Consider the following 16,743-nt stretch of genomic DNA (forward strand, 5'->3'; position numbering starts at 1 on the left):
CCGTCCTCCTACAACCTGTCCTCCTACAATCTGTCCTCCTATAACCTGTCCTCCTACAACCTGTCCTCCTACAACCTGTCCTCCTACAAAGAATGTCGCTTTTCGCACTGACGTACACTCCCGTTTTCTGTTGTGGGTCCTCTGGCAGGTTAGGAGAGGACACTTTACATTGACCACTCAACTGTCTAACTTTTGTAGAAATGTTAACATAACGCTACTTAAGACTGGCGTGTGACAGGTGTGTGACAGGTGTGTGTGACAGGTGTGTGTGTGACAGGTGTGTGTGACAGGTGTGTGTGAGTGTGACAGGTGTGTGTGTGTGACAGGTGTGTGTGACAGGTGTGTGTGTGTGACAGGTGTGTGTGACAGGTAATTGTGTGACAGGTGTGTGTGAGTGTGACAGGTGTGTGTGACAGGTGTGTGTGTGTGTGACAGGTGTGAGTGAGTGTGACAGGTGTGTGTGAGTGTGACAGGTGTGTGTGACAGGTGTGTGTGACAGATGTGTGTGACAGGTGTGTGTGACAGGTGTGTGTGACAGGTGTGTGTGACAGGTATTTGTGTGACAGGTGTGTGTGACAGGTGTGTGTGACAGGTGTGTGTGACAGGTGTGTGTGACAGGTATTTGTGTGACAGGTGTGTGTGTGACAGGTCTTCATCACAGAATAAAACAAGTCAGGAGGTCAAGTTAATTATCAGTATATTGCACTAAGCCAGTTTGACTCTAGATGCCACGTGAAGGTATATACCAGGGAAAGCAGGAATACCGTTAACTTAATGTTATTACAATATTGCCTATCACAAAGAGGTGGTTTAGCAATTTGAATCTTGTTGAAGCCAGAGGCTACCTTTTATAGCTTCCAGGGATCAACGGCTGGCGGTCCGGTCTCCGACCAGGCCTCCGGTCGGTCGTCTGGTCAATCAGGCTGTTGGACGCGGCTGTTAGCAGCCTGACGTATGAACCACAGCCTGGTTGATCAGGTAGAGCCTTAATTCTTACTTGAGCTGAGTGTTTGGAGGGAGTGTGGTCGAGGTTTGCCTCCCAACCTTCACAAGGTCTCCCATTCTCAGACACGGACAACCTGCTAGGCTTAGCCAGCTGGTCCCCCCTAGGACTGTCTTTCCCAGGACACATTCCACAAGCAGGCCCCGTGGCGCAGTGGTGAGGCACTCACCCCGCGCTTCCCGAGCGATTAGGCCTGGGTTCGTGACCTGGCCGGGGAGGAGTGACAAGGCGCCAATCCGTAGCTGCCCGCCCCTGTTCACCCAGCAGTGAATGTGCACCTTGTTGTTACTTGGCGGCTCATATTACAGGGAAAATTAGGGTTAAAGACCTGCCGAAACGCTGTGCGTGCGAGTGGTATATATACAAATAAATACAAAATAAATAAACAGTTGCTTAATTCCCAAACCCCTATTTACTGCTAGGTGAACAGAGGCATCAGATATAAGGAAACGGGCTGGTCTGAAGTGATAAGTTCATCATGGCCTTAACACTCCTGAGAGTTAGCAGGAAACTCTCAGGCTCTCAGCACCACCACGCTGGAGCTCCTCACGCTACCACGTCTGGGGTTAGAATGACAGCTATTGCTTTTCGGGACCGTCCCAGCGTACCTCGCACGTCCACGCTTCTCCCTCATTGGCTGACCTATCACTTGCCTCATTTCTGTTGGCCAATAGATTTTGACGCACTGTACCGCTCTCTCACGATTGGCTGAGATATGTCAGTAACTGGACTGTCTATCACGTGACGACCAAGCTTCAAGCTTCCCCGAGCTGCCATATTGCTGGGACATTGTCTCACGACATACAAACACACTCACCAGTGCACTCGAGAACGCACTCAGCGCACCACCAGAGTGAACACTCACTAGCACACCCGCTGCCAACATAACGAACACATCGACACTCCTCAGAAATCACAGTCTCCTCCAAGACTGTAGTCTGCCAAGGAGTTAACAAGGACTGAAGCACTAAGGCTCTCAGCGTAATCACTACACCAAACGGTGGCCTCCATTACCAATATACGCTACAATGACTACGCAAACATACGCAGATGCCGGCACACATCCCCATAACGCCCCCCTAATGGCGTCTTCTTATAACGCGCCCATTAAAGCGAGTGGCTCTCCTTAGTTTTCTCGTCCCTATTAAAAGCTCGAGGACCCATTATGGGGAAATGGGTGCCTCATCACCTCCACTTCAAGGGACGGGCACAGTGGGGAGAGAGAGAGAGAAAGAGAGAGAGAGAGAGAGAGAGAGAGAGAGAGAGAGAGAGAGAGAGAGAGAGAGAGAGAGAGAGAGAGAGAGAGAGAGAGAGAGAGAGAGAGAGAGAGAGAGAGAGAGAGAGAGAGAGAGAGAGAGAGAGAGTCAAGCACGAAGGCAGTCAACAAGCAAGCTGGCAGGCAAACATACAGGCAAGCATGCAGGTACGCAGGCAAGCAAGCAGGTAGGCAGGCATGCAGACAAGCAGATAGGCAGGCAAGCCAGCAGATAAGGAAGCATGCAGGCAAGCAAGCAGGTAGGCAGGCATGCAGGCAAGCAAGCAGGTAGGCAGGCATGCAGGCAAGCAAGCAGGTAGGCAGGCATGCAGGCAAGCAGGTAGGCAGGCATGAAGGCAAGCAAGTAGGTAGGAAGGCAAGCAAGCAGATAGGCAGGCATGCAGGCAAGCAAGCATCCAGGCAAGCCAGCAGATAAGGAAGCATGCAGGCAAGCAAGTAGGTAGGCAGACACACGTGGGCCGTAGGCAGGCAAAAGAGGCAGCGCAGTCCCTCAGCGTGCCTCTGGCAAGGATCTTTAATGAATCACTTATGTCGGGAGAATTGCCCAGTTGCTGGAAGAAGGCAAATGTCGTACCGATCTTCGAGAAAGGTGATAGGGAGGAGGCACTTAAATATAGACCTGTATCACTGACAAGCATCCCCTGTAAAATACTTGAAAGAATAATTAGGCTAAGACTGGTTGCACACCTAGAGAACATTAGGTTTGTAAACAAACATCAACATGGGTTCTGGAAAAGGAAATCGTGCCTAACAAACCTTCTGGAATTCTATGATAAAATTACGAGGATAAGACAGGACAGAGAAGGTTGGGCAGACTGCATATTTCTGTACTGCCAAAAAGCCTTTGATACAGTACCGCACTTGAGACTGCTATTCAAACTCGAGAGGCAGGCGGGGGGTGGGAGGAAGTGCCCTAGCATGGGTTAGGAACTACCTAACAGGAAGGAGCCAGAGAGTTACGGTTGGTCCTGCAAAATGGCAAAAGTATTGATAGACTGGAAAAAATGCAAAATGAAGCACTGAGAATTATACTTGGCTGTCTTTATAACTACTGAAGTTCTCAACATGCGGAAAGAATTAAATGTACTTAGCATTAGAGATAGAATATTTGAAATTAATCTTATGATGGGACTAAAGCTTCTGCTTGATAATAAAAACAACATTGTGTCAGTTGAACTGTTAGAACACATACGAAATGGAACCAACGAGTCTAAATGGATTCAAAGAACAGCCACTCATATTAAAATGCTGGGACTGCGCGATGTATATACAGATGAAAGAGTACAGCACTTCCTTCCACCCTGGCAGATAGTACCTTTTGACATCCTGACCCCTGCATACCCCACCAAGAAACTAATCACAAGCAACCCTCATGCTCAGCTTGCTGCTAAATTAAGCACCATAGAACACATTCACAATATACAAACTGAAAACAACATTGCACAGACCATATACACTGACGGATCACTCAATACAGCTACAGGGAGGGCAGGAAGTGCTGTTATTGCTCATCAGCCCGATGGCAGCACAATTCAAAGGAATGTACGAATTAGTAACTGGGCATCCACAAAGCAAGCAGAGTTGGTAGCAATACTGTAGCACTGGAAATTATTGACAACACTGAAGTAGACAGCTTAATTATTTCCGACTCCCTTTCCTCACTACGAGCAATAAACAGTTTGCAATCAAGTAATAACGTGCTTGTCTTGGAAGCCAGACGTAGATATATAAGAATACTTAGCAAGAAGGTAAATATAAAACTGGAACATGACAAAGTTGACGCCCTTGCTAAGGCTGCAGTAAATAAAGACAGTATTGAACGGAATCTTGAGTTAGCAAATAGGTCCCTTAAAAGTGCTATTAGACGAGAACTCCTGGATGGATTTGAAGAAAGTAGAACAGTGCAAACTGGAACTAGCAGGTCCATTGTTTATCACAATGAAATGTGTAAAGTAAAACATGTGTATGGGGCAAGTAACAAAGTCAGTAGACTAACAGATGTTGTCACAGCTCGTATAAGACTTGGCTACAAGTATCTCTGGCAGTTCGGCTTGTATAGGGATCTAGATGAAGTAAAGTGTAAAGTGTGTGGACAAAGACAGGGACACACACTCGAACACTATATCTTGGATTGTAGTAAAATTGAGCCATTTAGAGATCAATCTAAGCTCACTCTGTATGATATGGCAACCTATCATATTACCATGGATAAAATACCTGAAATCCTTGCACTATATCCATATTTCGCTCCCAGTAGATAAACGACATGTGAGATTGAGAAACTCAGTGCTGTGAAGACTAATAATAAACAGCAGCTCCCCTATGACTGTAATATCTCCATTGATCAAACAATTATGCATTAGCGATAAGACCTACCATTAATGTATAATGACTTACTGTAAATATATAGCTCTTGAAATAGAACATTTTCTGTAACTAGCTGACATGTAACTATAAGGTGTGAACGATAGATGAAATTGTTTATGTAATAATCTAAGATGAGGTCTGATAAAGACCTTTTGTGCCCTCTGTAATGCTGTTTGCGCTGCTGCTCACAGGATGAGTATGGGGTGCACAATAAACTACCGCTCACAGGATGAGTATGGGGTGCACAATAAACTACCGCTCACAGGATGAGTATGGGGTGCACAATAAACTACCGCTCACAGGATGAGTATGGGGTGCACAATAAACTACCGCTCACAGGATGAGTATGGGGTGCACAATAAACTACTGCTCACAGGATGAGTATGGGGTGCACAATAAACTACTGCTCACAGGATGAGTATGGGGTGCACAATAAACTACCGCTCACAGGATGAGTATGGGGTGCACAATAAACTACCACTCACAGGATGAGTATGGGGTGCACAATAAACTACCGCTCACAGGATGAGTATGGGGTGCACAATAAACTACCGCTCACAGGATGAGTATGGGGTGCACAATAAACTACCACTCACAGGATGAGTATGGGGTGCACAATAAACTACCGCTCACAGGATGAGTATGGGGTGCACAATAAACTACCGCTCACAGGATAAGTATGGGGTGCACAATAAACTACCACTCACAGGATGAGTATGGGGTGCACAATAAACTACCGCTCACAGGATGAGTATGGGGTGCACAATAAACTACCACTCACAGGATGAGTATGGGGTGCACAATAAACTACCGTTCACAGGATGAGTATGGGGTGCACAATAAACTACCACTCACAGGATGAGTATGGGGTGCACAATAAACTACCGCTCACAGGATAAGTATGGGGTGCACAATAAACTACCGCTCACAGGATAAGTATGGGGTGCACAATAAACTACCACTCACAGGATGAGTATGGGGTGCACAATAAACTACCACTCACAGGATGAGTATGGGGTGCACAATAAACTACCACTCACAGGATGAGTATGGGGTGCACAATAAACTACCGCTCACAGGATAAGTATGGGGTGCACAATAAACTACCACTCACAGGATGAGTATGGGGTGCACAATAAACTACCGCTCACAGGATAAGTATGGGGTGCACAATAAACTACCACTCACAGGATGAGTATGGGGTGCACAATAAACTACTACTCACAGGATGAGTATGGGGTGCACAATAAACTACCACTCACAGGATGAGTATGGGGTGCACAATAAACTACTACTCACAGGATGAGTATGGGGTGCACAATAAACTACCACTCACAGGATGAGTATGGGGTGCACAATAAACTACTACTCACAGGATAAGTATGGGGTGCACAATAAACTACCACTCACAGGATGAGTATGGGGTGCACAATAAACTACCACTCACAGGATGAGTATGGGGTGCACAATAAACTACTACTCACAGGATGAGTATGGGGTGCACAATAAACTACCACTCACAGGATGAGTATGGGGTGCACAATAAACTACTACTCACAGGATGAGTATGGGGTGCACAATAAACTACCACTCACAGGATAAGTATGGGGTGCACAATAAACTACCACTCACAGGATGAGTATGGGGTGCACAATAAACTACCACTCACAGGATGAGTATGGGGTGCACAATAAACTACTACTCACAGGATGAGTATGGGGTGCACAATAAACTACCACTCACAGGATGAGTATGGGGTGCACAATAAACTACTACTCACAGGATGAGTATGGGGTGCACAATAAACTACCACTCACAGGATGAGTATGGGGTGCACAATAAACTACCACTCACAGGATGAGTATGGGGTGCACAATAAACTACTACTCACAGGATGAGTATGGGGTGCACAATAAACTACCACTCACAGGATGAGTATGGGGTGCACAATAAACTACTACTCACAGGATGAGTATGGGGTGCACAATAAACTACCACTCACAGGATGAGTATGGGGTGCACAATAAACTACTACTCACAGGATAAGTATGGGGTGCACAATAAACTACCACTCACAGGATGAGTATGGGGTGCACAATAAACTACCACTCACAGGATAAGTATGGGGTGCACAATAAACTACCACTCACAGGATAAGTATGGGGTGCACAATAAACTTGCCGCCTCCGGCTGCAACAATCAAAGTCAAATCACCACTTTTATCGACGTAAGGAAGGCATTTCACACTGTTAGCCATATGTGGACATTTGCAGTGATATGGACAAATTTAAATGGCCCTATACTCTTATCGAAATGGCAAAACTCAAGACTTTCCAGCAAGTATTCCATTATGGCATATTTTTTGGAGTCCAAGACCATAGCAATGACTCTGAGCCATTCACGGTTACAAGTGGTGTGAAACAAGGATGTGTTCTCACTCGCAGAGTCTTCAAGCGCATGTTTCGTGTCATGCTGATCAATGCTTTTAGAGACAGAGATGTTGGGCTCGAGCTCCGTTATCGTTCTGATAAATAGGTATCTTTTATTTGCGGATGACAATGCGCTCAACTCCAGTATGGAGGCTGGAGAGCAATACACCCTTTGTTCTGTTTTTTCCACGGCTTGCAAATACTTCAGCCTCACCACTTCTAACAAAACGACTGAGGTTCTGCGCGAGCCCGCTCCTGGCTGTGACTACACTGAGCCATGTAGCACCGTCAGTGGCCAGAAACTCAACAACGTAGACAGGTTTGCATACCTCGGCACCACACTATCACAGGCAGTCAGTATCGACGAGGAGATGAACACCAGGATCGCCAGAGCCAGCACAGCTCTTGGAAGGCTTCGCTCCAATACCTGGGATCGAAGAGGCATTAAGACTGAGACGCAACTAAAAGTCTACTCGCCTATCGTCCTGCCCGCCCTCCTCCTCTATGTTTGTGACACCTCGACTCTCTATACTTACAATACAAAAATCTAAACCATTTCCAGATGCGGAAATGTAAGTGGTCTATGGAAGCTGTTGATTGGGTGAGATGACAGGACAGAGAACCAGACACAGACGTGTTTGAACATGACCAGCATCTACACAATGTTTTGTAGGGCACAGCTCCGATGGGCCGTGCCGTGTTGTGCACACGCCAGATGAACGACTGCTCAAGATGTTATACAGTGAACTACAATAGGGAAAACGTTTCCTTGGAGAGAGAAAAAAAGAAGAGATTTACCAACACCCCCTCAAGGCTGCCCTCAAGAACTGCGGCAGACTGTAAAAGCTGGGAAGGATCACCGAGGATCACTCTACCTAGCACAGATTATCCTCAATGATCATCTGAACTGAATGATGCTGGGAAGCAACGGTCTCTTCTCAAGTCCAGAGCTTGTGGCTCGCCTGGCCGGAAGCCCACATTTTCCATGTCTCCACTGCAGCCGGAAGTTTCGGGCTCGGATTAGACAAATCATCCATCATCGAAGCAATGAAGCCACTCCTAGAGAAGCTGGTGACACAGTGGTCTTCATCGACCACCCAGTGTCATTACTGGGTGATCGTCCACTGATGAACGAATAACACAAACAAAACTTATGCATTGGTACATGCATTAGCTTATGAATACACCTACATATAAGCTTATGTATACACATATAAGCTTATGTATACACATATAAACGCTGATGTTTCACTTTGATGACCAAAAGGCTCGGAAAGGATGGTGGAGGAAGAAGGATGGGGAGCTGAATTTCAGAAAATGAAGGATGTGCATGGGGAATGAGGATGATTGAATGTTTGGTGGGCTGTCCGCCACGGGTTGGCATTTGGTCGTGGAGTTGATGGTGAGTTGTTTTCTTGAGCCGGAGGGAGGCGGCATGTTGGGCGGTGGCGGAGCATTCTTGCTTCGTCAGCTGCTGTCCTCTCACTTGTGGTGTGGTGAGGTGTCACCTTCACTCTTGTCCTTCTCTTCTTTCTTTACACTGCTTCGTGCACAGCTTGCAGTGTTTTTTCATTTCCTGTAACCTCAGGGTTTGGCTTCTCGTTTGTACGCCTGAGGTGTTGGTGTGATGCGGTTGATTCTTGCAAAATTTCTGGGTCGATTAGGTATGGGTATAGCCGGGTAGGGTCCAAGGCCTTGTGGGCTGTCGTGGCGTCGATGGCCAATCTATAGCTTCCCCTCACCCCCTTGACAGTTTTTTTTTAGTAGTATCAGGTGAGTTTTGTTTTTTGGGTTTCGTCGTCTTCAGTGTACACCAGAGTTATGTAGTTAATGCTGTAGTCTTAGCGGGTAATAGTTGAGGTGATCTGAACAACTGCCGTTGGTGAGTGGTGATCCACCAGGGCGGATGGGTCTGACTTGGGAGTCTTAGCAGCTCTGGGTCACCCAGCGTCGTCGACCCTTTTGAGGCGGGGTTTGGGCCCTGGCTTGCTGGGCTCTCGCCTGGTGGCACCAAGTGATGTAGAGGTCGAATTAATCGGGTTCGATGATCCAGGAGTCGATGTTGAAGGAGCTGGCGAGGTTGTTGCTGGAGCCGTTGTCGGAGCCGGGAGGAGGACGTCACATGTGCCAGTCCATGCAAGTAATGTAATCATTGCCTGCCAGCATAAGTGAATAAGGAAACGCTGATGTACAGAGTTGCACATTTGTACTGGTGATAATTTTCTTGAACATCTTGAAACCTGGTTTGACGCCCACATTACTACTGAAGGTTTATATCTTATGTGTTTTATCTTTTCATTTGTCTCCTCTCACAAAGAATGTTCACTGCTGTCTCCACTCACAGAGAATGTTCACTGCTGTCTCCACTCACAAAGAATGTTCACTGCTGTCTCCTCACAAAGAATGTTCACTGCTGTCTCCTCTCACAAAGAATGTTCACTGCTGTCTCCACTCACAGAGAATGTTCACTGCTGTCTCCACTCACAAAGAATGTTCACTGCTGTCTCCTCACAAAAAATGTTCACTGCTGTCTCCTCTCACAAAGAATGTTCACTGCTGTCTCCACTCACAGAGAATGTTCACTGCTGTCTCCACTCACAAAGAATGTTCACCGCTGTCTCCACTCACAAAGAATGTTCACTGCTGTCTCCACTCACAAAGAATGTTCACTGCTGTCTCCACTCACAGAGAATGTTCACCGCTTTCTCCACTCACAAAGAATGTTCACTACTGTCTACTCTCAAAGAATGTTCAGTTTTGTTCACTCACACCCAAAACATGAACAAAGTAAGCCGCTTTAGTCTTCCAATAGCACCAAACTACTCTGTAATATTTTCCCCAGGTGTAAAAATTCTCTGAATTCACCAAATGCCGAAGAGAGTTTTTGCAAACAATTTATTTTGATGGCGGTTTAATTCAGCCTATCCTTTCGTTCCCTTATTTTTATTCTGCTTTCTGGTGCACGTGTTTTTTACGTTTAAACTTAGATTACCAAGAGCTATTCATGTTGTGCTGGAGGCAAGAGCTGTGTTTTGTTTAGTGTTTGTTGGTGTGTGTGTGTGTGGGTGTGTGTGTGTGTGTGTGTGTGTGTGTGTGTGTGTGTGTGTGTGTGTGTGTGTGTGTGTGTGTGTGTGGGTATGTGTGTGTGTGTGTGTGTGTGTGTGTCTGTGTGTGTGTGTGTGTGTGGGTGTGTGGGTGTGTGGGTGTGTGTGTGTGTGTGTGTGTGTGTGTGTGTGTGTGTGTGTGTGTGTGTGTGTGTGTGTGTGTGTGGGTATGTGTGTGTGTGTGTGTGTGTGTGTGTGTGTGTGTGTGTGTGTGTGTGTGTGTGTGTGTGTGTGTGTGTGGGTGGGTGTGTGGGTGTGTAGGTGTGAGTGTGTGTGTGTGTGTGTATGTGTGTGTGTGTGTGTGTGTGTGGGGGGGGGGTGTGGGTGTGTGTGTGTGTGTGTGTATGTGTGTGTGTGTGTGTGTGTGTGTGTGTGTGTGTGTGTGTGTGTGTGTGTGTGTGTGTGTGTGTGTGGGTATGTGTACTCACCTATTTGTACTCACCTATTTGTGCTTGCGGGGGTTGAGCTTTGGCTCTTTGGTCCCGCCTCTCAACTGTCAATCAACTGGTGTACAGATTCCTGAGCCTACTGGGCTCTATCATATCTACATTTAAAACTGTGTATGGAGTCAGCCTCCACCACATCACTGCCTAATGCATTCCATCCGTTAACTACTCTGACACTGAAAAAGTTCCTTCTAACGTCTCTGTGGCTCATGTGAGTACTCAGTTTCCACCTGTGTCCCCTTGTTCGCGTCCCACCAGTGTTGAATAGTTTATCCTTGTTTACCCGGTCGATTCCTCTGAGGATTTTGTAGGTTGTGATCATGTCTCCCCTTACTCTTCTGTCTTCCAGTGTCGTAAGGTGCATTTCCCGCAGCCTTTCCTCGTAACTCATGCCTCTTAGTTCTGGGACTAGTCTAGTGGCATACCTTTGGACTTTTTCCAGCTTCGTCTTGTGCTTGACAAGGTACGGGCTCCATGCTGGGGCCGCATACTCCAGGATTGGTCTTACATATGTGGTGTACAAGATTCTGAACGATTCCTTACACAGGTTCCTGAACGCTGTTCTGATGTTAGCCAGCCTCGCATATGCCGCAGACGTTATTCTTTTTATGTGGGCTTCAGGAGACAGGTTTGGTGTGATATCAACTCCTAGATCTTTCTTTCTTTCCTATTCTCTCCTTCCTATTCCTTCCTTCCTCTCTTTCCTATTCCCGCGCGCTAGTCCTGCCTGTGTGTGTGTGTGTGTGTGTGTGTGTGTGTGTGTGTGTGTGTGTGTGTGTGTGTGTGTGTGTGTGTGTGTGTGTGTGTGTGTGTGTGTGTGTGTGTGTGTGTGTGTGTTTACTAGTTGTGTTTACTAGTTGTGTTTTTGCGGGGGTTGAGCTTTGCTCTTTCGGCCCGCCTCTCAACTGTCAATCAACTGTTTACTAACTACTTTTTTTTTTTTTTTTCCCACACCACACACACACCCCAGGAAGCAGCCCGTGACAGCTGACTAACTCCCAGGTACCTATTTACTGCTAGGTAACAGGGGCACTTAGGGTGAAAGAAACTTTGCCCATTTGTTTCTGCCTCGTGCGGGAATCGAACCCGCGCCACAGAATTACGAGTCCTGCGCGCTATCCACCAGGCTACGAGGCCCCACGTATGTATGTGTATATGTGTGTGTGTGTGTGTGTGTGTGTGTGTGTGTGTGTGTGTGTGTGTGTGTGTGTGTGTGTGTGTGTGTGTGTGTGTGTGTGTGTGTGTGTGTACTCACCTATATGTACTCACCTATATGTGCTTGCAGGATCGAGCATTGACTCTTGGATCCCGCCTTTCTAGCTATCGGTTGTTTACAGCAATGACTCCTGTCCCATTTCCCTATCATACCTAGTTTTAAAAGTATGAATAGTATTTGCTTCCACAACCTGTTCCCCAAGTGCATTCCATTTTTCTACTACTCTCACGCTAAAAGAAAACTTCCTAACATCTCTGTGACTCATCTGAGTTTCCAGTTTCCACCCATGTCCCCTCGTTCTGTTATTATTACGTGTGAACATTTGATCTATTTCCACTTTGTCAATTCCCCTGAGTATTTTATATGTCCCTATCATATCTCCTCTCTCCCTTCTTTTCTCTAGTGTCGTAAGGTTCAGTTCCTTCAGCCGCTCTTCATATCCCATCCCTCGTAGCTCTGGGACAAGCCTCGTCGCAAACCTCTGAACCTTCTCCAGTTTCTTTATGTGTTTCTTCAGGTGGGGGCTCCATGATGGCGCGGCATACTCTAAGACGGGTCTCACGTAGGCAGTGTAAAGCGCCCTAAAAGCTTCCTCATTTAGGTTTCTGAATGAAGTTCTAATTTTCGCCAGTGTAGAGTACGCTGCTGTCGTTATCCTATTTATATGTGCCTCAGGAGTTAGATTGGGTGTCACATCCACTCCCAGGTCTCTTTCTCGAATCGTTACAGGTAGGCTGTTCCCCTTCATTGTGTACTGTCCCTTTGGTCTCCTGTCACCTGATCCCATTTCCATAACTTTACATTTACTGGTGTTAAACTCCAGTAGCCATTTCTCTGACCATCTCTGCAGCCTGTGTAAGTCCTCTTGGAGGATCCTACAATCCTCGTCTGTCACAACTCTTCTCATTAATTTTGCGTCATCTGCAAACATTGACATGTATGATTCCACTCCTGTAAACATATCATTTACGTAAATTAGAAAGAGGATTGGTCCCAGCACCGATCCTTGAGGTACTCCACTTGTTACTGTTCGCCAGTCCGACTTTTCGCCCCTTACCATTACCCTCTGGCTCCTTCCTGTTAGGTAGTTCTTCACCCATACTAGGGCCTTTCCGCTTACTCCTGCCTGCCTCTCAAGTTTGTATAGCAGTCTCATGTGCGGTACCGTATCAAAGGCCTTTTGGCAGTCAAGAAATATGCAGTCTGCCCAGCCTTCTCTGTCCTGCCTTATCCTTGTTACTTTATCATAGAATTCTAAAAGGTTTGTTAGGCATGATTTCCCTGTCCAGAACCCATGTTGGTGCTTGTTTACAAACCCAATGCTCTCCAGGTGCTCAACAAGTCTTAGCCTAATTATTCTTTCAAGTATTTTGCAGGGGATGCTTGTCAGTGATACGGGTCTGTAGTTAAGTGCCTCCTCCCTATCCCCCTTTTTGAAAATCGGTACGACATTTGCCTCCTTCCAGCAACTGGGCAATTCTCCCGACATAAGTGACTCATTGAAGATCATTGCCAGAGGCACGCTGGGAGCCTGCGCTGCCTCTTTAAGTATCCACGGTGATACTTTGTCTGGTCCAACAGCTTTATTTGCATCCAGTGTTGTCAACTGTTTCATTACATCCTCTGCTGTCACCTCTATATCTGATAGTCTTTCATCTTGGGTAATCTCTTCTAACAATGGGAGCTGCTCAGGCTCGGTAGTGAACACTCCATGGAATTTTGCATTCAGTACCTCGCAGATTTCCTTGTCGCTTTCTGTATATGCCCCTTCTGTTTTCCTCAGTCTTGTCACTTGGTCATTTACCGACATCTTCCTTCTTATATGGCTATGTAGTAATTTTGGTTGCTTTTTCGCTTTGACTGCAATATCGTTCTCATAATTTCTTTCCGACACTCGTCTTATGTTAATGTAATCATTCCTAGCTCTGTTACATCTAATCCTGTTGTCCTCTGTCCTTTGTCTTCTGTACTTCCTCCACTCCCTCCTGCTTCTCACCTTTGCTTCCTGACACTGTCTATTAAACCATGGGTTATTATATTCCCTCCTGCTTTTTTTCTTTATTGTTGGAATAAATCTATCTTCAGCCTCCTTGCATTTCAATATGACTTGGGTCATCATACCTTGCACTGTTTTTCCTCTAAGTTCTTCCTCCCACTGCACTTCTCCCAGGTAGTCCCTTATCCCTCTGTAGTCCCCTTTTCTGTAATCAAGTCTCCTTTCCCGGACCTCTTGTCCTTTGGTCACAATTTTAAGCTCCATCATGTAGTCAAAGGCTAGGACACAATGGTCACTAGCTCCTAGTGGTATTTCATGTTCCAACTGCTCGATGTCTTCTACATTCTGAGTGATAATGAGATCTAATAGGCTGGGCGTATCCCCTCCTCTTTCCCTAGTATCTTCTTTCACATGCTGTGTTAGGAAATTCCTGTCAATAACGTCTACCAGCTTCGCTCCCCAGGTCTCCTCCCCGCCATGGGGATTCCTCGTTTCCCAATCTATCTCTCCGTGATTTAGGTCCCCCATGACCAGCAGCTTCGCTCTCATTCTATGCGCTAAAGTTGCTGCCCTCTGCAGTTCATCCATACATGTCTTGTTGCTGTCCTCGTACTCCTGCCTGGGCCTTCTACTGTTTGGTGGGGGATTGTAGAGTATCAAGATTACAATCTTCTTCCCATCCACTGTCAGGGTTCCATGTATGAAGCTTGTGCTTTCATTGGTACCCGGATTTTCCAGCTCATCAAACTTCCATTTCCGCTTTATTAGTAGTGCCACTCCACCTCCCTGTCTCTGTGTCCTTTCTTTTCTTATCACCTGGTACCCCTCTGGATAGATTGCATCCGAGATCATGCCATTTATTTTAGTTTCCACTATTGCCACTATGTCTGGGTCTGCCTCACTAACTCTTTCTTTTATCTCTTCTGCTTTATTGGCTACCCCATCAGCATTGGTGTACCAAACCTTGAGACTCTTCTTGGAAACTCGGGTGTCAGAGTTCCCCCTTTCACCAGGGGTCTGGGGGGAACTGGGGGGTGTCTGGGGGGCAAGTGGGGGCTGTGGGGGCTGTGGGGGCGAGTGGGGGGGTGCTAGGGGGGTGCCTGGGAGTGCCTGGTAGGCAAATGGGGTCTGGGCATCTAGGGGGGTAAGAAGGGCATAATGGGTCTGAAAGTTAGGGGTCTGAATAGCATAGGGGGGTTGAGAAATAGAGTGAGACTGAGAGTCAGATAGAGGTTGAGAGGTTGGGGGGAAGAGGGATACTGAGGTGAGATGAGAATGGAGCATGGATGCTGGGAGTGGAAGAGAGGGTATATTAGATAGGGGGGAATCGGGGGTAGGTGGGGGTTTTGGGGTAGAAGAGGGGAAGAGGGAGATGGGGGAAGGTGTTAGGGGGTCACAAGGTGAGGGGGTTAAATGTGGGCTGGAGGTGCATAGGAGGGGTGAGGGTTGGGTGGGGTTTGGGGGTGAGTGGAAGAGGGGTGCAGTGGAAGCTGGGATGGAGTAGATGGAATTGAAGTCAATGGGGTAGAAGGGGCAGGGGAGTGGGAAGGGGTATTTGGGGAGGGGGGATGGGAAGGTGGGTTTGGGGAGGGCATGGCTTGACCCACTGGGGTCGCTGACAAGTGTGATGTAGCAGGGGCAGGGGAATCGTTGTGGAGGTGCAAATGTGGAAGGGACAGGGGGGTTTTGGGAGGCTGAGGCAGGGGGGATGTATAGGAGGGCTGAGTTGGGGAGGATGGGACCTGGGAGGTGACCTGGGAGGTGACCTGGGAGGTGACCTGGGATGTGACCTGGGAGGTGAGATTACCTGGGAGGTTAGTACGTTGTCGTTGTTGCCATCTATTTTTGTGGGCTGTTTGCTCATCTTTCGTCATAAACCTCTCTATAAACACATTGTAATGGGTTTCACTTCCTCTGAGTAAATGCTTGCTCCTCATTATGTACTCCACTGCCTCCTCATTGGAGAATTGCACCAGAACAGGTCTCTTCTTGGTACAATTGTAAGGTCCAACCCGTCGATTGATATCCACCTCGCGTTCTGCCATCTCTGCTCCAATACACCTCAATATCTCGTGCAATTCGTAATTTTCTGTTTCTATTCTCTCTTGTCTTGTTGGTGCCCTAGATTCGAATAATCCATGTATTATAATAGACCGTCTCCTCAGGAATTCATTGTCATGCTGGTAGCCTGTCCCCTGGGGATTCCCCATCCCAACCGCAGTCACTAACCCATCTCCCACTAATCCCACTCTATCCTTAGCCATGCTGCTAAACCTTCCTAATTCGTTTGTGATACGAGCACATTCCCTCTCCCAGTCCTCTCTTCCCTTCCTAATCTCTTCCTGAACATAGAGCATAAGTTCTTGTTTCTGCCTCTCTACCGCATCCTGTATTTGCTGAAATACCTCACTTTTAATCCCCTGGATTAGATCCTCCAACCAATCACTCCTTCTCTCTACAAATTTCCCTATTAATTTGTCTATAAATCTGTCCTCCTCCTCATCCCTGCTGGTGATTGACCTTGAACCCCTTCTAGTCATTGCAGTAACAATCTAGCCAAAAAGGCGCTCCTCAATACCTTGCACAATCTGCTAACACAATAGGTGAGTGAATCTCCAATCGTCGTCCCACGTGGTGATATAAGGGTTGCTGCCGAGGTGAGGTCACGCGGTCAGAGGTCGGTGAGGTCTGGTTTCACACTGCACAGTATTTCCTCAACTATTTTGAATTACGCTAATTAAACTGTTTTTCTTCACTACCTTATGGCTCTGGTCAAAACCCAAGGTTTTTTCATTCACTTGTACATTCACTTATAGTCTTTTTCACTTCGAAGTTTCCTGAGTACCCCTCCCACTCCACGAGTGATCCAGGAGCTCCCAACCCACGTCCACCCAACACGATGGTCA

At 46.9% G+C, this 16,743-nt stretch overlaps 1 protein-coding gene across 1 annotated transcript in view; it reads right to left on the reverse strand.

Annotated features, from left to right (window-relative positions):
* Positions 1–7,966: 7,966 nt before the first annotated feature.
* LOC138368967 (putative uncharacterized protein FLJ46204) overlaps positions 7,967–16,743 on the reverse strand; it is a 101,223-nt gene continuing 92,446 nt past the window's right edge. Inside the window, exon 2 of the mRNA XM_069331697.1 lies at positions 7,967–8,069. Coding sequence (XP_069187798.1) covers positions 7,967–8,069 — 103 coding nt within the window. The remainder of the gene's footprint in view (positions 8,070–16,743) is intronic.

Source organism: Procambarus clarkii, chromosome 26 (assembly GCF_040958095.1).
Source record: "Procambarus clarkii isolate CNS0578487 chromosome 26, FALCON_Pclarkii_2.0, whole genome shotgun sequence".
In the NCBI taxonomy this organism is placed as follows: domain Eukaryota; kingdom Metazoa; phylum Arthropoda; class Malacostraca; order Decapoda; family Cambaridae; genus Procambarus; species Procambarus clarkii.